The 27,811-nt window shown below is 42.4% G+C and overlaps 1 protein-coding gene across 1 annotated transcript in view; it reads right to left on the bottom strand.

Moving 5' to 3' along the window:
• Nucleotides 1-27,811, bottom strand: part of OTOG (otogelin) — a 174,866-nt gene that overhangs the window by 83,503 nt on the left and 63,552 nt on the right. The window contains exons 23-31 of the mRNA XM_053245590.1: nt 26,552-26,690; nt 24,147-24,281; nt 22,807-22,953; nt 16,365-16,484; nt 14,722-14,838; nt 12,900-13,056; nt 10,217-10,243; nt 4,411-4,578; nt 2,050-2,328 (exon numbers count right to left, since the gene is read on the bottom strand). Of these exons, the coding sequence (XP_053101565.1) occupies nt 2,050-2,328; nt 4,411-4,578; nt 10,217-10,243; nt 12,900-13,056; nt 14,722-14,838; nt 16,365-16,484; nt 22,807-22,953; nt 24,147-24,281; nt 26,552-26,690 (1,289 nt within the window). The remainder of the gene's footprint in view (nt 1-2,049; nt 2,329-4,410; nt 4,579-10,216; nt 10,244-12,899; nt 13,057-14,721; nt 14,839-16,364; nt 16,485-22,806; nt 22,954-24,146; nt 24,282-26,551; nt 26,691-27,811) is intronic.

The raw sequence follows: 27,811 nt of genomic DNA, 5'->3' as shown, positions 1-27,811 counted from the left end.
ATTACCTGTCAGACTCACAGAGCCATGCTCAGAATTCCCTTATGGATCTTCCGAATCAGAAAAATGTTGAAAAGGGTGCTCCTGGTGATCAAAGCAGAAGCCAAATGAAGGCTGTGGGGAGCGTGGACACTCTGGAGAGCAAGGCAATGGGATGATTGACTACATCTCCCAAAGATGCATGCTCTTTTTCTTTTGCTTTCATGGAGACAGCACTCCCTCTGAGGCAGCCATCTTGACAGCGGGCACCGAGCATTTGACTTTGGGCACATTGAGATGGTCTAGCTGGTTGAGCCGCAGGAATGGCTTTTTGCGGCTTAGGCTAGTTGGGAGCTATGCCTTTAAGGCGGGTTGTGCCCGTGGTTAAAATAAGCCAAATTCTGGGTTACAGCCCATTTGACCCACGAGTATACCCCTTAGGTTCTGGCAACAAAGGTGCCCACCCCTTCCAAGACCAAGCCAGAGCTGCTACTCGATCATGGTTGAGTCGCTCCCAGAGTCACGTGACTCACAGTCCCCTTCGGGTTCAATGTTGCAGCCATATGTAATGAAGGGGTTGCAGTGAGGATCAGAGGGGCACCTAGGTAATTTTGGAGTCTAGACCTAACGGCCTTTGGAAGCTGCCCTGTTGCAAGTTAAGCATCATTTCTTAACACATAGGTTCTTGAGGGCACAAACACACCACCCAGGACAGACTAAAGAGGACTGGAGCTCCCCAGGGCATGTGGAGGCCCTGGACTTTGGGCCTCTGGTGAGGATTTATACCAATGGGAGCAGAACAGCTTGCTGGAGCAGTGATGCAGGCAGTGGTCCCAGGACTATTGTAGTCTGTGCCTTGACCAGCCCTGTCAGACTCAGGCCTGAGTCTAGTCCTGGTGCGGGTGGAAGCAGTGGGGGGTTATTCAAAGCAGAGCTTGTGGGCTTAGGTAAGTGCCTGGAGCAACCTGCATGTTCACAGCAAGCTCAGTCTTGTTGGCAGAGGCTTGAATAGTAACAAATTTTGCAGCACTAGAAGGCTTTGTACTTGCCACAGCCGTGCTTGCCTGAAGGGCTTGCTCCCAAATCAACATGCCCAACTGGGACACTCTGTTCCTCCAGGCTTGCTTAGTGCAGCCTAGGCAAATTCTGCACAAGTCCATGCAATGGGTTTCTCCTAAACACAAAAGGCCCTTCAAATGGCTGTTAGTGGAGGGAATCTTAGAGCCACACTCTCCACAGCATTTAAAACTGACTTTGATGGCTGCAACCATAGAGCACCCTCAGCCCAAAGGTGGGGGGTTGTGATAAAACCAAAAATGCTACTCAAAATGCAGAGAAAACTGTAACCAAATGGCAGAGATATAGAATAAACAGCAAAAAGGGAAAGAATTGGGAAGAAAAGGGGGTGTAAAACTTATGTTTTTACAATAGGTAAAGCAGAGGAAAAATTCTAATGACATGCTCAAACGACAGTGAAAGACTGATGTAAGGAGGGAGAGAGGTGTTCCCAGAGGGGATCGTTTTCCTGCGGCTTTTTCTCAGATGAAGAAGAAGGTGAAGCTTTGGAACATTTCGATTTGTGCTTAAGCGCAGGTACATACCCAAGTGTGATGAACAGAGACCATGAAGAAGAAGGTTGCTTGTTCAGGTGATCTGATCATGTAGTTCACAACAATCATCAAGAGTTTAAGTTAGAGCAAGAGGTTTACTTTAAATAATTTCTGCACATGTACCTACAAAGCAGCTGGCTTGGGGCTTCTGGTCTGCATGTGCGGAAAGAATTTCATTTTACATCCCAAGCAAGAAAATAATTTTTTTGGCGAAGTAGTGTTTGATTCATACTGCTCATAACTGAGCATCACAAGCAGAACAAATTGGTATTCTGAACCAGATAATTACAAATTTTGGTGACATTAATGAAATGATTATAAGAAAATTACAGATCAGCCAGTTTGTTCATGAAAATGTCCATCAATAATGCACTTTACTTGTATAACAACTGAACTTTTTATAAAGTATAGTGAAAATGAGTTTTAAAGTGTAGCCACCACAATTCATATTTAAGTAACTCACCTACAAGTTTAAAAAGTGTAGCAAGTCTAAATGCCTCAGAGTGACGGTACTTAACAACATTCACAGAGGAAGCTGAAATGTGGATGAAGGCTCCCGGCACTGCAAATGACTCAAAGGAACTGTATCCCAAGAGCCATGCATTCTTGTGGATGACAAACGTTGATCTATTATGAAAATCCTCATTTCTTTTCCACTTGGAAAGAACCAAGGAATTATTGGATGCTAAATGAAGAAAATAATTTGGTCTGTCGGCTGTTTCAAATGAAATCAGATTTGGATCTGGAAAACAAACAGCAACAAATATTATTACATCAGACAAGCAGAGTTTATAGCGATTAGCTAGTGCACTAAATCACCACAAAACTACATGTTGATTTTTAAAAAATAAGTACAACCAGATTCTACCAGGCTCAGTTATGCTGCTCTCATTGGTTTTAAAAGAGTCATGTACTCACAGGAATTTCTGGCCCTATGGCATGAGGAATTTGAATATACCATCTTTTGTAGGCATAATTTTAATACTATGAGAAAATGGCATTTAACAAAGTTCTATTTTTCACAGGGAAGTTAAAACTTTTTCTCACCGACCCCAATGACCAGCAAAAATACCCCCATACCATTATTAATTTTTTAAAAAAATCAAGGGAAAAATAGAAAAATTGTCCTGCAGGACTGTGTTTTTCACAAATAGTGTTAAATACCAAATACAGGCAAGTCTATCTGTTTTCTATATGTTTGTCAAGTGTTTTTTCTGAAACGCTGAATGATTCTCTTAAATCTCAGGCAGCAATCCAATATAAAATTACCTAGGCATAAACCCCACTGAACACAGTAAGATTTACTTCTGAGTAATCATGGCTAACACTGACACAGCTTTGCAATAGATTTAATTGTAAAGCAAAACTCAAGGAAAGTGTGGCAGAACTAAAACCCAAATGAGCATCTGTTGTTTCAAATATATCACTGTACATTTTGTTATCCTGCTTAGAATAACCATAAAACTACTGTAAAATCAACTGTCCCCCTCAGGGCTGGATAACATTTCTTTTTTTTTAATCCAGCAGAGAGAACAAATAATCTCCGTTAAACAGATGTTCTATGATGCATTGTTCATTTCTCTAGAATATCATCTATTTTTCCAAGATGACAACATTTATTTATTGGATGAATTAAAATTGCACCAAAAGAACTGATATTTTCTTCCTTACTTAAGCCAGAAAATACCTGCATTATACCTTCATGAAGTCTCAATACTTTGTACATAATCAGCCTCTTGTTACTGAGTCTCAAAATGTTTTCTGTCACCTCATAACATTAACAAAATAATGTTGTTCTGAGAAAATAAATGTTTCTTACAGAGTTTACAGCCTAATAATCTTAATCCCAGTGTATGATCAAACATACACTTGATAATTTTTATTATATATTGGAGTCAACATTATCACCATCTGTAATTTAGCTAAGAGCCATTTTTCAGCAATGTGCTTCCTTTCTCTTTTCTTTATTACCATACCATTGTTCTGCTGGCAGTGCATATATTTATTATATTTCAATAATGGATTCATAATTCAGATATTAGTTTTTAAAACTATCACCTACTCTAGGGCCCACTTTTCACATTACCTTTCTTTGCTTGTATTTTTAAAACATGTAGGGGGAAATGACTACAGGCCATTACATTTCTTTGTAATGTGCAAATAGTCAAACAAAACTGAGGGATACGTCAACCCCAGCAAACTTTTCCAAGTGCATAATCCAGAATAATCTCTGACTTCATTTACACATTACAAAAACTAACATGTCTTTCCGAGCTGTTCCCTTTTGCATGCTTAAAAACAAACAGCTAAAAAGTATGTGGGAAGTAGGCCTAAGAACTTATTTCATGCTTGTGGTTTCCCAGTTTACCATGATCTTACCACCTGCCAATCAGCCATAAAGTGAACCCAGATGAACTAGCCATTTGTACTATGCTAAATCCATGTCTGACTACCCACTGCCAACTTCCCTGCCACAGGGAAAATCAGGACTGCTGGGTCTACAAAGCTGGTGATCTGAAAGGTAAAGTGTAAGACTATTTATAAATTTAAAAATCTTATTGTAAAAACTAACTGAGTACAGACCTTGGCAAGCAGCCTTTTTATTGAGAACCTGCTGAAAGCTGTAAAGAAAGGTTTACTGCTCCTTCTACAAAACATTCTTGTGTTCTGCTACAGGCAAAAGCAAATACATAAGAACTGGATATGAATCTAACATCCATCCCTTCTTGTTTATGCTCAGCATCTGGTATTAAGCATTACCTTTGCTACATTTCTCTACTGATTTTGTTAAGTTCCAGATATTTTATGGTGACAGTAAATTTACCATGTGCTTTGGGTTTATACAATCCTGATGACAACATAAAGTTCACTGCATCTCCAGAAGCAGAACCGTCTCCTCTTGCTGGGAAAACAGAGCCATCTAACCGTTTGACTCCAATTGCTATTTCTCTGTCCAAGTAGCTGACCAACTTGTAGGGACCCTTTCCCAGAACTGTAAAGAGAAGGCAAGATTACATTTCCTATTGAGTGTCACAAATACTTATATCTCACGTGTTTATTGGTCAGTTATATAGTGGCAAAGAAAACACCACCATCAAATGACATTCTTCAGAATCAGAGTTATGATTCACCAAAATGATGTGAGATACTTGCATTATAATTTCCTATATTTGAAGATCTATGCTCAAGCAATATGTGCAGCAAAGAAGCTAATATTTTCTGCCCATATTACATCTGCAAGCTCACATCCAGCGAAACTGGTTCCAGGTTGTGAGAGAGCTAGTACATGCTCCTCCTCCCTTGAATCAGAATTTGGAATAATCAATTACCCACTGTGACATTTTTAATGAGTTTTGTGTAGATAAAATCTCTTGTAGTCAGGCTGACTTAAACAAAGACCCCACAATTACTGCAGTGTCTGATGCAGAGGTGTCCAGCAACTCCTCTGATGTGGTTAGGCTGGATTGGTTTCAGTCTGTGACTCCTGAAGATGTGGACAAGCTGCTTGGAACAGTACAGCCTACCTCCTGTTCTCTTATCCAACATGGCTTATACCATCTGGCAAGGGGGTTGTTGTAGAAGGCCTGGTACAGATAATAAAAGCTTCTCTGAGGGAGGGCAGGATGCCTCATTGTCTTAAGGAGGCAATCATTACACCTCTTCTGAAGAAGCCTCCTTTGGATCCCACAGAGTTAAACAACTACAGGCCTGTATCCAACCTTCCATGGCTGGGCAAGGTAATTGAGTGGTGGTGGCCTCCCAGCTCCAGACAGTCTTGTAGGATTATCTAGACCCGTTTCAAACTGGCTTTCGGGCTGGCTATGGGGTGGAGACTGCCTTGGTCAGCCTGATGGATGTTCTCCAATTAGGAATTGACTGAGAGAGTCTGACTCTGTTGGTCCATTTGTATTTCCTGGTGTTCAATACTATTGCTCAATACTGGTGTTCAATACTATTGGACATGGTATCCTTCTGGCAGGGCTGTATTAAGCTAGTGCGGGGCCTGTAGCATATGTTATAAAGGGGCCCTAAATTTTAAAAAAATGCACATAAATATAAAAACATAAATTATTTACTTGCATAGTAAAGTAATTCAGTTTTATTATTTACTATATTTTGGGGTATGGGAGACCAAGCCACAAAGTCACACTTACTACATCAATCAAAATTCTCAAAGTGATTTACATAGAAAAATAAAGAGTGGTTAGATGATTCTGTCTCCAAAGGGCTCACACTCTAAAAATAAAAATATGGTAGGCACCAGCAACAGCCACTGGACAAGCGCTGTGCTGGGCCTTCTCTTAAAAGGCACATTTAGCAGAAAAGGGATATTTTATCTAACATGGACCAAATAGAACAGGTAAAGTTTTAAATTTAATTCCCAGTTGGAAGCCGGGCATGCGGAGCCCTTGAAAACGCAGGGCCCGTAGCAAATGCTACATTTGCTACTACGTTAATCCGCCATAGCCTTCTGGAGCATCTGAGGGGGTTGGGGGTGAGAGGCACTGCTTTGCAATTGTTCCACTCCTACCTCTCAGGCAAATTCTAGATGATATCCCTTAGAGACTGGTGCTCTTCAAAATGTGAGCTTTTGTATAGTGTCCCCCAGGGCTCCATACTGTCTCCAATGCTTTTTAACATCTACATGAAACCGCTGAGAGAGATCATCAGAGAATTTGGAGCTGGGTGTTATCCAGCTGGGAGAGATCAGGAAATTTGGTGCAGAGATTTGATATCAGTATGCTGATGACACCCAAATCTATTTCTCCATGTCAACATATTCAGGAAAAGGCATAACCTCCCTAAATGCTTACCTGGAGGCAGTGATGGGCTGGATGAGGGATAACAAACTAAGACTGAATCTAGATAGGATGGAGGTACTCATTGTGAGAGGCTGGAACTCGGGAGGTGATTTTGATCTGCCAATTCTGGATGGGGTCACATTTTCCCAGAGGTCTGGGTGTGCTTTTGGATCCAAACCTCTCCCTGGTGTCCCAGATTGAGGCGAGGCATGGCCACAGGTGCTTTCTATCAGCACCTCCTTCAGCTGATACACCAGCTGTGTTCATTTCTTTGACCTCAGAACAGTGGCATATTAGGGGTGTGCACGGAACTGGCTGGCCCGGTTTGGTTCAAGTCTGAACTGGATCCAAACCAGACTGGGCACCCCCTCGAACCCCCCAGTTCTGGTTGGGGGAGGGGGGTCATAGACCTTTTACTATTTTTTAAACTTACCTCTTCTGTGGGGCTTCTCTGAACCAGCCGGGGGGGGTCCATGGAGGTCCCCCTGCCAGCCTTCCTTCTCTCAAAAACAGTCCCATTTGGGCATTCTTCAGTCCATTCAGGCCTTTCCCCCACTACCTCACCTGCGCAATGGCGCGGAGGTTCATCTGCAGTTGCCGCCACCTTGTCTGGTAGCTATGCAAGAATAGGCCTTCTCTGTTGTCGGCCCAAGTCTCTGGAGTGTGCTCCTTGCTGAAATAAGAGCCTCCCCATATCTGACAACTCTTTATAAGTCCTTAAAGACCCATTTTTTCACCCAAGCTGTTTAACTAGACTGTGGTTTTAAATGGTTTTAAGATTTTCATTTTTTATTTGTTTTATGTTGGATACATAAATAAAAATTAATGCTTATGCAGCATAAGCTGCATATATTATCACTCCATTGGGTCACTGGAGTGGGTCACTGTGGACATATTAGGTGCAAAAATGGGCCTAGGAAGGAGGAAGGAATGGGTCCCTGTAGGTGTGGAGGACTGAGGGATGCAGGGAAATCTTGGACTTTTTAAGGGATTCCTGCCTCCTACCAAAACCTGGCAGGGGCCAAGTATTATACATGTATGTTGCTCTCACACTGCTTCCAAACACTGGCAGCACAGAGCAGCATGCAGGCACAGGCTCTCCAATGGGACCAGGAACTCTGGCAGATGGGAACAAGTGGCCTGCAAACTGCTTCCCATCAGCCTGGGACTTCAAGAGGGCAGAGAATGAGATTCAATATGTACCTTCATATACATTCCCTCCTAGCCCACTATCCCCTAGAGGATCCTTTGAATGGTGATGGGGAAATCCTCCTCACTGCTTTTAGATATGTGAAGGAAGAGGGAGGATTTTGTTTAGAGAACATGGATTCTCTTAGGCCAAATTCCCATCTTCAACTCTCTAGATATTGTAGGGGAGAATTTGAGTCAATCCTTATTTAGCAGAGAAATAAATGAGAACAGAGTTTGGTGAGATCTGGAGACAACTGCTTGATATCAAAAACAAGATTTATATGAAGCAGTTACAAACTTAGTTAGTAAGCCTACACGCTGTACTAGCTACCTCATGATGGAATGAATGAGAAAGAACAGAAATAACTCAGAAGAGGGAGTAAGAATATCAGAGAATAGCAATCAGAAGACGCAGAGCAGAGACAGAAGACAAAAAAGATAACAAAGTGGGTAGTCCTACACTCTCTGCCTCTACTCCTAATGTCCCTAGTGGCCAATAGGAGGTATAGGTTTTAAGAGTTGATGCCTATGGAGTCACATTTCCAACAGATATTGCTTTAGAATATAACAGAAATATGTAAGAGACTTCAAATCAAAATATAAATGGATGAAATTTGCTGGGGGTGGGGAGTAGATTTGCTAATAAGCAAAAAAACAACAACAAAGAGGTAAAGGAGGGGTAGAAGTGGATGCCATTAGATGACTGATGACATCTTATTCCACATTCTAAGATGACCTCACTCAGCAGTTTCATGCAGATGGTAAGGAATATAGAAGACAGGATGGAACCCCTCAAGACATCATCGAATAAATATCACAGAGACAAGGACATGAGCAGGCCTACCCAGGCTTGGGCAACCCTACCTGGGTAGGGCTGCTAGCGTGAAGCACCGGGGTCATGGCCAATCCTGGTGCTGCCGCAGCAGATTACCTCAGGTACCTGGAAGAGCATGCCCTTCTGCCTGGGCTCTCGGTCATATGAATGATCTGGCTGCTTGCAGCCTGAGCAGACACAGAGCCAGGAGCTTAGAGTGCTCGTCTTGAGGGACAATCTCTAAATATACTGTGCTCCTCACGTGGTACATTGTAGGATGCCTAGAGGCGAGGCAGAGTTTCCGTGGCCTCCAGAATGCTGTGCCACTCTCCACAGTGGCAATTGTGTGCACAGCAGCACAGCAATGGGATCCAGAGGATCATGGGTGGGGGGAGGTAGGTGTACTCCTGCCTTCACCCCAGCCCTCCCAAGCCACCAGGGATTTCAATCGTGTGAACAACTGACCAACTTTATGAAGTGCAAGTATAAGTAGGGCATGTGGGCATGCAGTAGCACCCCTTGCTCAACTCCCCCCATCCTCCTAGCCTCACAACTCCTGCTGTCGTTCTGTGCTCCTGCTCAAGTGGGCTTGGAGTCCAGAGTGCTGCCTGTACTCAGAGGCACTTAGTAAGATCGGAAACGTACTGCTGACCCTCCAATATTACTAAACACTTCTAGAGTGTAGAGGATGTTCCAGACTCTTGGTCCTCTTGTGCATCAGTAAGGCTGCAGCTGCATGCCCACACACTCAACATCCACATGCACTTTATTAGTCAGGATGTCAGCTAGTGCCCAGACAGCTACCCTGGAGAATATTATGGTTAATGGTATCAAAAGCCTCCAAGGGATTCGGGAGAATTAGCAGCCTTGCACTCCACACTTCTCCCAGTATAGGTCATCCAACAGAGTAGCCAAGGCAGTTTCAATGCCAAAACCAGGCCTGAAATGGATTCAGACAATGTTTTATCCAAGACGGCTTGAAATTGCATAGCAATAACCCCTTTGCGTACACCTTGCCTAAGAAGAAAATATAGAGACTGGCCAATGATCTCTGCTATGGACTGCTATATCATCAAAGCTGAGGAGTTAGGAGATCTGGCTTAAATTTTTTGAAATTTGGTCCTTCTAGCAATGTACTATATAGCATGGAATATTCATCAACTCTAACTACACAGGAGCCACTTATCAGCACAAAGGAACTACGGATAAAACTTAAGTCTGTGCAAATATTAAGCTCCAAAAAGCCAAAGCTCAGCCCCACTAGCAACACTTGGAAACAACTATAGGGACATAGGAAGTTGCCATATACTGAGTCAATCCATTGGTCCATCTAGCTCAGCATTGTCTACACAGACTGGCAGCAGCTTCTCCAAGGTTTCAGGCAGGAATCTCTCTCAGCCGTATCTTGGAGATGCCAGGGAGAGCACTTGGAACCTTCTGCATGCAAGCATGCAGGTGTTCTTCCCAGAGTGACCCCATCCCCTAAGGGGAATATCTTACAGGGCTCACATGTAGTCTCCCATTCATATGCAAACAGGGCAGACCTGCTCAGCAAAGATAGTCATGCATGCTACCACAAGACCAGATCTCCTCCCATAACCACTCCCACTACTTACCTGCGTGAGTAGTTGGAGTGCTGGAAGTGGAGTTCTTTTTATGGGGAAAGCATTGGAAAGGATTATCTAGTGAATATTGTTATTTCAACAATATGCTGTTCAATAAATTTGGACCCAAAGTAGTTTAAGAACACGCTTTCTTAAGAGTGACCAGAGTTAACACATATAACTATTTCTTTTACTATTGGTTCTCCATAAATTACTTACCTTTATTGATATATTCACAGTCATAAGCTGAAGGAAATAAAACGTTTAGTTAGCAATAGACATTTGGAATGCAAGCAGCATGCATTATACTTCATATGCATGGTAATATTAAAAGAAGTATATTAAAATCAAGACTGACAAAGATTAGTTTTGTATATGAATGTCTAAGTTTTGTACACTGATTTCTATTATTCGTTCACATGTTGTTGACTAATTGTCCAATACAGAAATTCTCTGCTGAGACAAGTAGAAGACTATCCTTTTGTGACCTCTAGTGGATAAGAATAAATTTAGCACTTTTCTCCTTGTTTTAGAAGCTACAGTATACAAAAATCATATTTGAAATAGAATAATAATCTAAATTTGAAGCCATTTCAAATGACTGCCATAACAAAAGTGAATTTCAGAATGTAATTATTATTTTTAAGTAATCAAGCTAATAGACACACACACAAAAAGTACAGACTCTCTTTATAGTTAATAGTGCCTGAAACCCCCCTTAACAGCAGATGTGTAGAGACTAGATACAATTACTTAGTGATAACAGAAAAGTACCTCCTTTTATTATTACCTTGAATGTTCCAATATTTAGCCTTGAAGGATTTAGCCTTGGAAATAATAGCAGATTTCAGGAGACAAATCTTGGTCTTTCAAACTGAGCAATGTGAATAATTCACACTTGTAGGGGTGTGCACAAATCCGGATTGCCCTGTTCAGTTTGAGTCTGAATCAGATTAGAACTGGGCATGTTCGGTTTTGGTACCCTTAAACACCATGGCTTGGCTCGAATTCGAGCTGGTTCAGGGCGTTCTAGAGGGTTTTAAAAAATTATTTAAATTAACACTCACTGGTTCCAGGGGTTGCTGCCACAGCCACGGAAAAGTCTCCGGCAGTTCCCACTCCCACTGCCGGCCTCCCCGCGATCACTCCTGGGCTGTTTCGGGCCATTCTAGTCCTTGCTGAGTTGGCAGTGGCCATTTTGGAGGCCTCTGTACATGTGTCCTGGTGACTGGGTGAACCAACAATGTTTGCGTGACCGGGTGAACCAACCTGCAAATGGCCAGGGCACATTGCTGTTACCACAGCAAGGGCCGGAATGGGCCAAAATGGCCCGGGAGAGACCGGGGGAGGGAGAACAGCCAGAGAGTTTCAGCTCACAGGGAGTTTGGCATGACCTCAAGCTGAAGTGGGCCTGGTCGGCTTGAGGGCAAGCCTTTGAGCAAGAGCGGTGAGTCCATGAGCCAGATCAGTCCGATGTAGAACCAGCTCAAGGTTAAGCCAGTTCGCAGATCCCTACACACTTACAATTTCAGTGCTTCTACTCAGGGCCCAATATACTTAAGGCAATTCATATGATTAGCCTTGGAATGCTTTTTAAAAAAATGTAAATTGCAACCATAGGGGGCCAGTCCAGATCAGGACTGTGGCTGTAGCAAAGCTCCCCGCCCCTTGCACTGTAGTCCTGATCTGGACTGCAATCCCATACTCCAAGGGCTGATCACACACTTGTTATAACATGTAGTTTAGCCTTTAAATGAAAAGAGACGAAAAGATTTTGGCCTGCCTCTCACTGGGATGGATTTTTTTTTATTTTTAGCAACAATGTTTTTCCTGTAGGGATGTGCACAAAGCACTTCGTGCATATCCGGGGCGGGCGGAGGGGAAGCAGGCACTTTAAATGGAGGAAGTGTGTGCGGACACCATCTTGAGTGCTCAGCAACGTTGCAGAACACTCAAGATGACGTCGACGATGACACCGGTGGGATGCTGGGAACAGGGAACTTCCTCTTCCCGGACAGGAAGCTTCCATACAGCATCACTGCTAAGTACAGGGCGGTGGGGACGTTTAGCAGTGGATAGCACTGTGCTGCAGTGGCGGCATGACAGAAGGGCATGTCACCTGTTTCCTCCTCCATTTATAAAGTGCCTGCTCCTCCATTCCCCCTCCTGAAACGTTTTGGCTGGAATCCAAATAGTTTCAGCGCCTTGAATCAGAGGCACCAAAACTATTCGTGCACATCTCTATTTTCCTGTGTAGGAAGGTCCAACTAAGCTGTCAGTGGTGGTAGTGTGGAACACTTAAGATCAACAGTCTCCCTCCATGATAGCAGGGATTGTTGGGTTTGTTGTTCTCTCGAGGAATCCATTCCTGGTATTATAATTGAATTAAAAGCTATCTTCAAAATTTAAAAAGTATAGAACCACTGTTACATAGAATTAAATATAATTTCCAATTTCCTGTTGCAGAAGGAAAACAAAAACAGCCATGATCGGTACATCTTTGCTACATTTAACATTTGATGTAAACTTGAATGCTTTGAACCACTGCAACTTACCAAAGATTCATGCCTGACTGGTTCAACTTTTCTCAGTAGCAATTTAGCTGTGCATGCATTGCAGTTTACTTGTTTACTTGTTTATTATATTTACATCCCATGTTTCTTCCATCATGGAACTCAAAGCGGCTTACATGGAGTTCCCAGGCAGTCACCCATCTAGGCCCTGACAAGACCGAGACCTGCTAAGCTTCAGCAAGTTAGCTGTGTCAACTCACAAAGCAAGTTGTACAATCCTACTTCAGCATGCAAACAATCTTTAAGCACAATCTTATTTTATTGAAAGGTTAGCTCAAGAGTATGGGCTAGCATCATGCTGCAGCTTTTACACCGATTATCACACTTACGACACAGCCTTGGGGATCGCCAGTCTACTGTAACTCCTTGCTGGCAACACTGATGTGCATAGGCTGATACACTTGTGCAGAAACACTCACAATCCCCTCCCTGGTTACAGCCACATGTGTCTGTCAAACAGTTTGAATAAAACCAGGTGACATCAACCTGAAAATAATGAACAATACTTCAATATACCATAACACACTCAAACACTGGCAACAATGGTTTCAATACACGCTTGCAGTTATTTAAATAGAACATTTCAAAATACTGGCCAACATTCTAATGAAGCACCAGTGCTCATTGAGATATGCCAGTGCTGCAGATCAGATCCAGATTAATGCAGCACTGGTGCTTGGAGGGTGCACATGAAAATTAAGATGGCCTCCCCTTCCCCCGGAACTGCTCTGTGTTCAACACTTTACTAGCCCTTAATGTCTGTATAGCCCTGGGTTTGTTCCATTGTATCATTTGCACTTTAAATAAGGTGAGATATTACTGATAAATTATCACTTCTGCATTGAACACAAGGAAATACATGGCAGTGGCATCCTAACAAAGTGGCACAGAACTAACAATTGCATCATTCCTTTTCTTTTTTCTAGTGTTCTGGCTTATATGATACCATATTCCTGGCATTACCAATGAGCCATTCAGTCAACTTTGACATCTCAACTCATTACTGCAATAAATGATCACTACAAAATATTAGCTGGTTTGTGCTGACATAGATCATCCCATGGTGCTTTACACAGAATATTCCATGTTTGGTATACTCTGCCCCACTTCTAAAAATATGGCAGTGGTGTCAAAACCTGTTTAGCACCCTGGTGTGCTGGGGCTATGTCCTAGATTGGGTGAAGCGTTTTTTTAAAATGCTTTTCAGCAAACAAAAAACAATAAACATTTCAAAAAGGTGCATACAATAAAACTATATAAACTTACTACTACTACTACTACTACTACTACACATTCAACCAAACAAACAGCAGTTCCGTGATACACATTAGCCCTATTCATAAATAGCCCTAGCCCAATTATGGCCCTAAAATGCTATTCACATGTGGCTCTGCAGTTCCATGGGTAATCACATGGAGTCCAATGAGTTCCTGACAGGCCAATGGCAAAGAGGTTGTTGTTGCTACCCATTCCTAAAGCTGTACTGGATCCTATCACAGATTTTAGGATCAGGTTGCAAGTAGGGATGTGTGAACCAAGTCGATCCATTTTTTCATTGAACTGGGCCATTTGGCCTCAAGCCAACCCCCCTGACCTCAAGCTGAATCCCCTGAGCTGGCTCAGAGCCTCTAAGTTCAAACCCCGCTCTCCTGACACACAGATAGCCACTATGCATGTGTAGCGGCCTTCAAAATGGCCACTGAGGGGGCTGAAAAGGCCTGAAAACAGTGGCCCAAAGAAGACCAGGGGGAGACAGTGGGAGAGAGGGAAACTTCTGAGACCCCACTCCCACAGCCACACCCCTGGAAGCCGGGTAAGCCTTTTTAAAAAATTCTTTTATTTTTGTTTTTACTTAGAACCCCTGAACCAGCTTGAACTCTACCCAAGCCGGGGTTCTTGTATGGGGTGCCAAACCAAACATGCCTGGTCCAGTTTGAGTCCAGTCCATATTCAAAACCGAACTAGGCCAGCCAGTTTTGTGCACACCCCTAGTTGCAAGTACAAATGTAAGATCAGAGTTTTGCATGATGTAAATATATGATAATGGCTCTATATTGAACAGCCATTCAAATAATCAAGAGCTTCACTTTATGACACACCAAGCTTAGGATACAGATTTGTTAAAATATCACATTTTTCACTGCTACTCACCACTGGATGGCAAGACTCAAATATTTCACTTAATAGTATTCCACATTCTTTCTTGGCAAATGGTTCTCTGAGTGGATTTAAAATGCATGGATGCCGAATGTCAGAGCTGTCAACACACTGAATCCAAAAGCAAAATAATCAACCAGAAGAAAATATTCTCAGAACTAGCATGTTTTTCTGATGTATAAAATAACCAAGTGGTATAACTTGCATTGGGCAAGGGGGTCGCTTGCTGGGGAATATATAGGAGATGTGCATGAGCCTCTCATTCACAGTAAATGAATAATGTGCTACAGTTCATGGGAGCTGGGGCGGCGGGGCAGAGACAGGGCTCTACTGCATCTGCTGCTGATACTGTCACAGCAGTTGAAATCACATGATCATGCTTGACTCCTTGTAACATGTGAACAAAATGTCCTTACCAGCCCAAGTAAGATGTAAATCAGTATGCTGACAACACCTCTGGCTTAAGCAGTTGGACTGGCTTAGTGTAGAGTAAGGAAGGATACTGTTTGAAGCCATGCAAAAAGTTTTACATTTTAAGCTGCACTGGAAATACGGTTCTCTAATATTCTCCACATTGTCTAGCTTTTCATATGAAAACCTGTGACTTCAAGTCATGTTGTACTTGTCCTACTGTCCCCCACTAGGGGTGCATAACTGCTTTACATTATAAAACTGCTATATGTTTGCAAAAGAGAGGATGGCTTGAAAAATACACATTAAACATCTCAAGACTTGTGCAGAAACTCCATATTATCTTAAAGTTTAAGAGCCATAAAAGGATTTGAATGAAGCAATTAGAGGCATGTGAATCCTAACCCAGGTTAGGGAAGCCCAGCCTGGGTTAGGCTGCATGTGAGAACTGCCAAGATCGGGTTCAATCCTGGTGGGGCAGTGCTGCCTAGCCCAGCTATGAAACCTGGCTCCTAGCCAGGGTTAAGGGTTTGAGCGAGCCCTTAACCTGGGCTCTGGGAATGTGTGTTCACTGGGGCTACGTTCAGTCCCAGCTGACACAGAAATGGGCATTTAGAGCCCTGGAGGAATCCCCTAATGCCTCACGCATGTTACCTGGTGCATTGTGGGATATCCGGAGGCAGGAACACGTCGTCCCAGACTCCGGAGCCCCATGCTATGCTATGGTCATCTAGGAATGAGGTCCAGGCTCCCAGCAACATTCGGGCTATCGGGGGGGGGGAGCAAGTCTTCCCCCACCCCCACCCCACCCTGCCCCACCCCACCCCCCACCTGGTCATGTGAATGACTTCACTGTCCATAGCAGTGGACTGATGAGCACTAGACTCTGCTTTGCATCCAAAAAGTCCCAGGTTTAATCACTAGTATCCCCAGGAAGGGCTAGAAAAGGCTCCTGGAGAGTTGTTGCCAGTCAGTGTTATACTGCGCTAGATGGACTGATGGTCTGACACTCAGTTCCAGGCAGCTACATAAGTTCAATAATAAATCACAAAACATAATACTCTGAACCTCTGTAGTGTTTTTAGCACAAAAACTACTAAAACTTTAGTTCAACTGTCCCATTTACAATGTTTATGCTAGCAGCACTACAGAGTTATAAACATGGTTGGTGCTGATTTATAATGACAATGAACTAACTCTGGATGAGAAACCATTTAGCTATTTACCTCTACAGCTGCCCAGCTACTTCCAAATTCTTGTGCATTTGTTAACTCAAAATTTTCTGGAGTCCTCATTTCATTTACAGTTTTTGAGTCAAAATTTCCACATAATCCAGTCAGCCCACCCTGGAAAGGAGACAAATATGATAGGATTTTACTATAGACTGAGCAGTGCATCTGTTTTCTACTTTTAAAAAACTAACAGAAGAAAATTCTGTCCACAAATAAATATAATCAAATATCCATTCCTACATTACTCCAAAACATGATAGGAGCCAGTGCATCATGGCATCATCCCACAGCACTCTGGCAGTAAAGGGACCCTGTGATATCATGGGGAGGGACTGCTGACATGATTTCTTCCCACACTAAACACATCACTTCTGAAAGTGTCATTCTACACACAACTTCAGGATACCTACATTATAGGAGAGGTGTGGGAAGAAGTTGTGCTGCAACAGCTTCATGCTGCTGAAATAAGAAAGACTTAAATTTTATGCTGTCAATAAAAATAATGGGAAATCCACCATTTGCATTGTGGATTTCAACCAGAGCATTGCTGTTTCTGCCCTATTGCATAGAATCCCAAATCCTGCACACACATGTGTATGGGAAAGAGTGTAAAGTTAAACTGATTTTAGTTGCATAATTTGTGCAAACATTTGCAGAAGATAACAGTGATGTTTAGTAACAAAAATTGTTGTGCAATGCTTCTTTGTTGCTGAACAACACTAAACATTTCTAAGGTACTGAAAATGAAGACAGTGTCTTGGTTTAGACACAACTCTTACACCATGGTTTAGTGAAATGTTAATGGACCTGAGGAAGCTGTGGGCTTGCAGGATTCTCCATCACTTCTCCTTCCTCTCCCCTCCCTCGCATGAGAGGTGGAGGTGAAAACTTCTGCTTTCACTTTAAGAACAACCCTTAGCTCCCCATTACACACAAGTGTTAGGAATTGTGATTTGTTAACTATAGTTAGAACAATCCAAGGTATTAAACTAGAATCAAACCGTGGTTCAATATCTCAGTTTATTCTCACTATAGTTAGTTAATAAGAATGTTAATAACAGTCCTGCTGGATCAGGCCAAAGGCCTATCTAGACCAGCATCCTGTTACATACAGTGGCCCACCAGATACTTCTGGGAAGGCCACAAGCAGGAGATGAAGACATGCCCATTCTCCTGCTTTTGCTCCTCTGTAACTGATATTCAGAGAAGTAGCCTATAGCCTACCAGAAGAAGGAACGGTGTTGCTCTCATAGTCAGGAAGTATATAGCAATGACAGTACTTGGGTACAATACAGTCAGTGACCAACTAATATCATTTAGATTTCATGAACAAGCCTTTAACATGACAGTTCTTCAAGTCTATGCCCCAGCAACTGATGCAGAAGAAGAGGAAGTTGATGAGTTTTATGCTCATGTTCAATCTGAAATTGACAGAACATGCAAGCAAGATGTGATGCTGGTTACTGGAGACTGGAATGCCAATGTTGGGAAAGGTAAGGAGGAAAACACAGTCGGCCTATATGGCCTAGGAAACAGAAACGAGGCAGGAGAATGACTTCTTAGTTTCTGCCAAGCCAATGATCTCTTCACTGCTAACACATTCTTCAAACAACCAAAGCGGCGCCTATACACATGGACATCACCAGATGGAGTACAGAGAAATCAAACTGATTACATTATTGTTGAAAGAGCTCAGTTATTACACCAAAGACATGGCCGGGTGCTGATTATGGAACTGATCACGAACTGCTCATGTGCAAGTTCCAAGTCAGGCTAAAGCAGAAAAACAAAGCTATCCAGCTTCCACGATAAGATCTTGAGAATGTACCCACAATTTTCAAGGAACCACTTTGAAGTTCTGAACCTCATTGATAGGGAACCAGAGGAACTGTGGAATGAAATCAAGTAAGTTATAAAGGACGAATGTGAAAAGAGACTGCCAAAGATCAAGAAACAGAAGAAAGCAAAATGGATGTCAGAACAGACGCTGGCAATTGCCAAGGAGAGGAAAGAAGCCAAAGTCAAGAAAGTTGAAGACCTCAGGAAGGAACTTCTCTCTATATATTTCTCCTGTGTGTGCCTTCGAATGTGCGCCCCGGCGCCCCAGCTGATTGGCTGGGTGCCGGGCAGCACACCCAGGAGACCAGAGGCGTGGGGGGGGGGCATGGCTGAGGAGGCCAGAGGAGGCAGGAGGCCCAGACCCACAAAACAGCAGGACCCAGCTGCAATGAGGCGGCTGCACCAGAAAAATAATTTGAAAGGAAAGACAGAGCACAGGGGGTAAGGCTGCACAAGGGGTGGGGGGAACAAAACTCAAGGGCCTGGCACAGGAATGGGCATGAGAGGGAGCCAGCAGGGGGACACGTGACAGAGGAGACGATTGATAGGCGCGAGACTCAACACTGGTCACCCACTGTATCGGCTACAGATAGTAGAAATGGAGACCTAGGGACACTTGATAAAGATTGACAAAGGAAAAGGGACCATGGTATAGTAAATAAAATAAAAGAGGGCAGAATAAGTGGCGGGGGAGGAAACTGAAGGGCTGCGGGGGGGACAAAGCTACGGAGAGCCAGATTCCCCCCTCCCCCCGCCAAGTACTGAGTGGAAAAACATAGGGCCAACAGTAGCCACACTCAACACTGAAAAAACAAAACAAAACACCTGAGGGACTTCTAGGACCAACATTGGGGCAAGAGGTAGGGAGGGGGAAGATGTTCTGTGTGATTCCACAGCAGCTGACCAGTCCAACAAAAACATTAAAACAAACAAACCAAAACAAACCTGGGGGCTTTAAGAGACAATACTGGGGCAATAGGTGGGGGGGGTGAAAGGCGAGACACTGGGGCCGAAGGTAGGGGGGTGGAAGGTGAGACACTGGGGCAACGGGGGGGGTGGAACCCACAAAACAGCAGGGACAAAAAACTCCTGACCAAATACTTGAAACACCAACCCCGCCCCCCAAAAAAACATCCAAATACAAAGTGCACTGATGCACAAAAAGAACTGCAAAAAGACAACAAAGCCACATGGAAAAATAAACAACTGAACAACCAGCCAAATTCTCACAAGAAAACTCCAAGAAGTAAATAAACTATCGCACAGAAGCTCTGTGTGGGTTCAGCTAGTAATAGGAAATTTCAGAAAGCTGTCAGAAGAGGCAAGGAGAAGTATTACAATGGCATCTGTAAAGACCCTGAGGATGGAAATAGACACGGAAAAACAAGGCAAGTCCAGATGAAACATGCTGAAGCAGACTGGTTCCAAATCGGCAAAGGAGTAAGACAAGGCTGTATACTTTCTCCTTCTTTATTCAATTTATATGCTGAACATATACTGAGAGAAGCTGGATTGAAAACAGATGAGGGTGGTTTTAAAGTTGGAGGAAGAAACATCAATAGCCCATGCTACGCTGATGACACCACTCTGATAGCTGAAAATGTGGATGATCTGCAAGCTCTAGTAATGAAAAGTCAAGGAGCACAGTGAAAAAATGGGACTACAACTAAATGTTAAGAAGACTAAACTAATGAAAACAGGTACAGCAACCAGCCTCAGAACTGACAATGAAGACACTGAAGTGGTGGATAGCTTCTGCCTTTTAGGATCGACTGTCAACAGTAAAGGATCCAGCAGTCAAGAAATACGCCACAGACTAGCACTTGGTAGGGTTGTAATGAAGGCCTTGGAAAAGATATTTAGATACTGTGACATGTCTATACCTACAAAGATTAGAATCGTTCAGACTATGGTTTTTCCCATGATACTCTGTGGATGTAAAAGCTGGACTTTGAAGAAGCAAGATAGAAAAAACATTGACGCTTTTGAACTTTGGTGCTGGAAAAGACTTTTGAGGATACCATGGACAGCCAGGAAAACAAACAAATGGATCCTAGAACAAATCAATCCAGAATTTTCACTCGCAATACAAATGACCAGGCTCAAACTATCATACTTTGGACACATTATGCATAGACCCAGCTCCTTGAGAAGTCTATACTGCTGGGAAAAGTTGAAGGAAAGAGAAGAAGAGGATGACCAGCAGCAAGGTGGATAGACTCGATCACAACAGCAATGATTGCACCACTGAGAGACCTCAATGGCCAAGCTGAAGACAGATCAGCCTGGAGAGAATCTATCTATGTGGTCACTAAGAGTCAACACAGACTGCTGTAAATTAAAAAATTTAAATGAAGTACAAAATTTGGTTAGTAATTGGTTTCAGTATCATCAGCTAAATGAAATTTATAAAAAGGATCTTAGGGTTGGGTTTGTGGATCAAATGTCAAGATTTGAGAAGGAGCTGTGTGAAAATGATGAAAGATTAGTCTCTAAGATGTATAAGTTGTTGCTTCAGGAGGAGACAAGAGATGAAGTGGTTAAAAACGACTATGATAAAATGGGCTCAAGATGTGGGTCATAATATAGATATGGCTGCTTGGGAAAAATTATGGAAAACTGATTTAAAGTTTACTGCCTGTTATACTTTAAAAGAAAATTATTATAAGATGGTGTATAGGTGGTATCTGACACCGAAAAAACTATCATTAATGTATAAGAATGTTTCAAACAACTGTTGGAAATGTGGACAATGTGAAGGAACTTTTTTCCATATGTGGTGGTCATGCGGGAAGGCAAAGGCTTTTTGGGATATGATATATAATGAGTTGAAGACAATCTTTAAAGTGACATTTCCTAAGAGGCCAGAATCCTTCCTGCTGGGAATAACTCAAGGAGAGTTCTCCAGAAGAAATTTAACAGTTTTAATATATGCAACCACGGTGGCCAGGATAGTATATACGCAGAAATGGAAAAACACTAAAATGCCCTCAAAAGAAGATTGGTTGATAAAAGTTTTAGAATATGCTGAGATGGCAAAGCTTACCGCACTTATAAGAGATGAACATTTGGAATGTTTCAAAGAAGACTGGGAACTATTTTTGCTTTAAAGAATTATTTTTCCAATATGGACTTTTCAGTAGGGTTTGAAATATAGCAGGTTGGGTTGGGTAAAAATCGAGTAGCATTGTGAGTACATATGTTTTGAATTATTATAGCAATGGTTTATATGTATAATTATTGTGAACTGCACAGATAGGCAAGAGGGAAGTCAATAATTACTTATGTAGAATTAGATACATGAAGATAATTTGAAACGTTAAAGCTATTGTAAAAACCAATAAAAATTTAAAGTGGGGAAAAAGAGTCAACACTGACTTGACAGCACTTAATCAAGCAAGCAAGCCAGCCTATAGCTTAGTAGGCATTGATAGACCTGTCCTCCATGAGGACATAACAACCCACAGTTCCCAGAATCCATGTGCAATACAGAACTGCAATTTTACAATGAAAGCAAAAGTTTTCATTTTCCTCCCCTCACATGCAAGAGGGAGGAGGGGAATGTTCAAGTCCACAGCTCCTTATGCTCATTTGTATAGCAGTAAACCATGTTTTAGCGTTGCAACTTAACTGAGCCAGTGACTGTAGCTGGTTGTGTCAGTTCGTTTAGTTTAGTTTAGGTTAGGTTAGGTTGTGTCAGTTTGTTGCACAGTTCAAACTGTGAGTAGATTTGTTCATTAAACCTTGAGTACAGTTATACATGCATTAAACCAAGATGATTTAAATGTGGATGATATATGCCTAATTAGCTGTAGGCTCAAAGTTCAGACTGATTATATTTTTAGAGGACTTGTTTTGCCAGAAAGAAACTGTTTAAAAATAAGAACAGAATTAGGTGCTTTTTTAAAAAAACCACAAACTTACTTTCACAAACACTGTAATGCAATATATATTTGGTTCTATCTAACAAAGGAATTTCTTATTGTGAATTCTTGTTCTCTGAGACCCCCAGAACATGTTCTTTATCAGAGGAGTGGTACCTCCCTGTGGAACTTTAGGCAGGGCCAACAGCAGGAAGCTTCTTCAATGGGAGGAGGGGCTGACCCACCCTCCCAGACCTGACTGGAAGAACATGAGTACCTTTTGATTCCATTCCATTTAAAACAACAAACTGCTAAGGGGGAAAAGAGCTAAGATCCCCCCGCCCCCAAAAAAACCACCCCATGCAATTATGCAGTACAGAAGGGAGGAGAACAGTGACCAGAAAAAAAAGAGAATCCCCAGGATATCCTACCTCCTGCACATGTTTAGTGAAGGCAGAAGCCTTGACCACGTTCTGCAAACAACTGGATTCCTTCAGGAAGAGGTGGGCCAAATACTTTCGGGGAGCCTCAGAGAACAGAAAGTCACAGTAAGAAATTTCCTTTTCTCCATAGGCTCTCATAAAGCATGTTTCACCAGAGGGATGTAGAAGAGTAGTACCATCCCAGGGTGGGCAGAGGAATCAGTACAATAACATCTTCTCATAGAAATGAATGTGATTTCCAAGAGCTCAGCTATGGCTACACCATAATTAGATGGTACAATGTCCACTTACCTGCCACTGAGGCCCTGTCTGTACATGAATCATTGTTCTTTGATCCCACATTACTGTGATATATTCATTAGGAAAGTGAACAAGTGTGAAAAATCCAGCTTTCCATATATGTATTTGCTGTAGTTTGTCTATATAACTCAGTGGACTCTGTTGGGGGAAAAAGTCAGCCCATACATAATAAACTCCATGATGTTACACATGTATGATGTTTCAAAATGATTTAATCTTTAGAAAAACAAGCACTTATATTTTTGTATAGGTTAATGTTACATTACATGGATTTGAATTTTCAAAAAAACTGATGTAAATAATAGGTGCAGTTCAACAATGATAAGGTATGCTTAAAAGTGGTTTTTAACACATCTTTAGTATGCAGAATCCACCTTTTTCTGTATGCTACTTATTACCATGCTCGACACACACCAGCACATTTATCACATGTTGCTTTGTAACAATAAAACACCAATATGAAACACCAGTGAGAGTACAGAAAGGGCGGGGGGAGTATATATATTTTGCAATATATTTGTAATGACCAGCCAACTCTTTCCTAAAGAGTTAACTGGAAGTGAACCCTGTCCTGACTGACAGGCTGGTGAACTCCAGAGCTCAGCCTATCAGCACACCAGGTGGGTGGGACCTAGAGAGCCACCAGGAGGAAGAGAAAAGTTCCTTTGTTAGCAGAAGCTAGGCTAGAGGTGAGCCAGAATGGGGTTTGCGGGGAGAGCAGGCTTGACCCACTCTCCCCAAACACAAGCAGGAAGCCCTCCCTGGGTGGCTGGATTGGCAGCCCAGACAATTACTGGCTCTGTCACGACTAGTGCACAGGGCATTCTGAGGAGCCCTCTGATACCAGGAGGCTTGTTGTAGCCCTGTGGTCGGGAGGCTACTTGTTGGTTGCTATGGTACAGAGCCGCACTGTAGCAATAAATAATCAGAAAAATGGGGTTAGTGGAGTACACGCTCTGCTAACCTTACGGGGGAGGGGCATTTAAGCGGGCTTGCTGCTGGGAGCCACACAGCTCCTGTTGCTTCCCACAATCAAGAGAAATTGGGTCAGCCTTCCCTAGCCTGATTTTTGCTGATCATGGGAATAGCCTCAGTATATGGCAGCTTCCTATGTTCCAGCTACCCTTTACTATACAGCTTCATACCTGCCAACATGTCCCTATTTTCCCATTCAAGTGAATGGGAAAATAGGGATATGTTGGCAGGTATGTAGTTGTATGTGTTTGCAAAGTAATTAGTACCACACACTTTCCCCCTCCCTGCCAATGGTTTGCATATGAATCTCTACACAATCGGGTTTATATAGCTCCTTAAATAGTACTAGAGCTTACCAGATCTCCAGTGTCATCATCAAATATTACGAATGATTTTCCAACATTAATGAAAATATACTTTCTACAAATGATTCCAGTGTTAAAGCAATTAACATTTTCAATGATGATTGAGAAACTAGTAACTGAGGAACTCTGCAGAAAGAAAACAAACATCCGATGAAAAACAGCCTGCAACACCCATTTGCCTCTACTTCTCTGGCCCACCTGTTCCTTCTCCCATTAACTGGCTTCTCTCCATCCCTCTCTACCTCTGAAGATGGAAAAGAAGATGCAGTGGCAGCTGGTAAGAAGAGATCACCATCACTGATCAGTGCCTGAGGAGGATCCCACACTCTTACAGTGAGATGTGGCTTGGAGGCAGGAGAAAGTTGAGTCAGCACAGATACAAGCCACAAGTTATAGGCACTGCTAGCCAGTTAGCAGCCATCTGCCTATATGGTATTGATCCAACAGACCTACAACTTCATCATTACCTCACAGTGCCCAACATTAAAGGGGTAATAATGTTTCATTATTTCATTAGTCACTTTCATTAGTCCCCTCTGGAAAAACAGCCAGGAAAGCACTAAGGTTTTTCTTGCAGCCTTGCATTGCCTTTTAAGAGGATGGCACAAAGGACAATATTCTTATTGTCCTCATTAAGGGGGTAATACCTTAATACCTCCATACCAATACCAGGTGTTGCACTGGCATGGAGTGGGGGCTGTGTTGGTGTTGATATTCCTCATCTGCTTGCCCAAAATGAAACAGAAACCAAACAAGTAGCAAATTGCATGTTTGAGCTGAATCCTATATCACATTAACAGTGTTCTATACAGCTGTCAGTTCATTTTAGTAATAAGATGAATGTGCTTTAATTGTTATGGAGCTATAAGTCATTAGCACAATAAGAGTCCCTTGAAACACAGCAAAGATTTTTTGTAATTGAGGAGACTATCCCAAACAGTTTGTGATGTGCCATGAGGTCTACTGTTCAAGGGAAAAGGAGGTGAAAATCCCACTAGGTGTGCCCAAGCCCTTAAGGTACCAAACATAGCTCTTTGGATCCCAGGCCCTCTGTTTTGGTTGATCACAGAAAGAATCCAAAATCTTCAGAATGCAATGTAAATATACCAAATCTCATTTAGTATTTTTCCAGAGATTGGGATATAAAGAATAAGGAGGAGAGCTGGTCTTGTGGTAGCAAGCATGCATTACCCACTTTGCTAAGCAAGGTCCACCCTGGTTTGCATTTGAATGAGATACTACGCATGAGCCCTGTATGATATTCCCCTCAGGGGATGGGGCCGCTCTGGGAAGAACATCTAGGTTCCAAGTTCCCTCCCTGGCATCTCCAAGATAGGACTGAGAGAGACTCCTGCCTGCAACCTTGGAGAAGCTGCCCCCAGTCTGTGTAGACAATACTGAGCTCGATGGACCAATGCTCTGACTGGGTATAAGGCAGCTTCCTATGTTCCTAATGGAAACAAAAAAATTCAAGAAGCATTTATTTATTTATTTAAAATATTTATAACCCATCCCTCCACTGCACTACTGCTCAGGACGGCTCACAACAATAAAATAGATACAAGACACAATAAAAGTAATAAAATTAACCAAATTTTTAAAAATTGAATTTTTAAAATTAAACAGCAAGATGCCTTTATTTTAATAAGCACTGGAAACAGCCAGGGTTAGGCTGTGCATGAGAACTGCCCAGTTCGGGCCTCAAGCAAGTTCTTAACCTGGACTTCAGGATCATGTGTTCACTGAGGCTATGTTCAGCCCCAGTGGACAACAAAATGGGCACCCAGAGCACCTGTCTTCTGGGCGAATTCCTCAATGCACTGTGTGTGTCACATCATGCATTGTGAAATCTCCGGAAGCTGGGACGTATTGTCCCAGCCTCTGGAGCTCCGCACTCCAGCATGCAGCGCAGATCATCTGGGAGTGTAGTCCCACACTCCCAGCAAGAGTCCAGCGCTCATCTGCGGGGAAGGTGAGTACAACCAGCCTTCCCCCACAGCCTCCTGCTGCCCCGCCTGCCCGGTCCTGTGAACTACCTCAGTATGTAGTTAAGTATGGTTAAGGTCCACTGCAAGCACCAAGACATAAACACATGTTAATTGTATCCTGAATTATTAATGGGTGTTATTAACAATTGTATTAAATATTTTTATTATTATTTATTTATTTGATTTATTTTATTTTATTTTATTTATTATTATTTGATTTATTTATTTGATTTATTAAATACTGCATGTTGCTATATAAACAGGGATTTTAATTTCCAGCAGATCTACTTACTACGGTCAGAAAAGAGGGCTTTTTCCTGACAACTTGCAAACCTTTTGTATTTTTAATAGCAACTGATTTACCTAGGTTGAAATCCGTAATAATAAGGTTTTTTAAAACAGTCTTACCTTAACCAGGTAAACCTTGCAATTTCCAATGTAATCAAAAGAAAGTCCGTCAAATGTTCTGTAATGGCGATCTCCATAAGTAGTACACATTGATGGGCAAGGGTGGAAAGTGCATTCAAATGACCCATGACGGCAGATGCTAAAAAAAAGCATAGCCAATAGTTATAGTATCAAAGGTAACCAGAATCTGACACATATTAACAATTTGCCTAATTTCATAAGATGAAAACATATACATTAAAATATCATATTTCAAGATATTCACAGTCCTAATCTAAGAGTCCTAGTGTGCGCAAATTCACACATGAGGCTCTTGCATGTGCCATTAGATTCTTGCAGTCTATCCACACATTTCAGGGAATGAAGTAGGTCCATGTCCATGAAGTGAGTTTTCAGAGTTGCCTCTTTCATAGAAATGAATAGGGGAATAACTTCAGGCATGGGCATTCCACATGTGCCGTTCTAATCTTCCAGTGCCCAAGAGAAATTGTAGAATTAGACTGCTGAACTTGACTGAACGCAACAACAACAGACAGCAATGATAAGGTGACAGTGCACTTTGGAAAGAACGTACGAATCATGTTGACATTTGTATGTTATATGACATACTAGGCAATAACACAGTATGGTATAAATGCCAAACAAACAGCCTACTAAATACTAAGCCAGATTAGACATACCTATCGCAGATATGGTAGTTCTTGTCTTAGGTACTGCAAAGTGAAATTGACAGCATTTTTTAGGTTGTTCAAATCCTTATTTCAATGAAATGTAAAGAACTGGAAATAGTGGCCAAACAGCACACACTGAAGCTTGACCTCCTTAATTTATATAAGCCGTGTTCTCATGACCATGTTAATCCTGGATAAATAGTGTTGACCGACTTCAGTATGATCGTGAGAACTCATGCACTGTGGGAATCCTGGCTAAATTCTGTGGTGTTAACCAGGATATTTAATCCAGGATTTGATTCAGACTAGTCATCTGGCTAGATACACTGACCATGACCACTTGATTGTGAGAACCTGCACCTCACACCGATCCTGCCTACCTGAATGCTGCTCACAGACACTGACACCCAGAGCAGACCATGCCAGCTGATCCTCTAGCCTCTTGCCTGCACTCCATGGTCATGCAGCCAGAACACCCTCAGCTGTACTCTGCTCGGCAACACACCACATCATCCATATTTGTCACTCCCATCCACACCTGCCCCAACATCCATACTCCCACCCATACTTCAAACTACAGCACATCATG

This window comes from Hemicordylus capensis, chromosome 1 (genome assembly GCF_027244095.1).
Source record: "Hemicordylus capensis ecotype Gifberg chromosome 1, rHemCap1.1.pri, whole genome shotgun sequence".
NCBI lineage: Eukaryota > Metazoa > Chordata > Lepidosauria > Squamata > Cordylidae > Hemicordylus > Hemicordylus capensis.
This window is presented reverse-complemented; position numbering and strand designations above follow the sequence as displayed.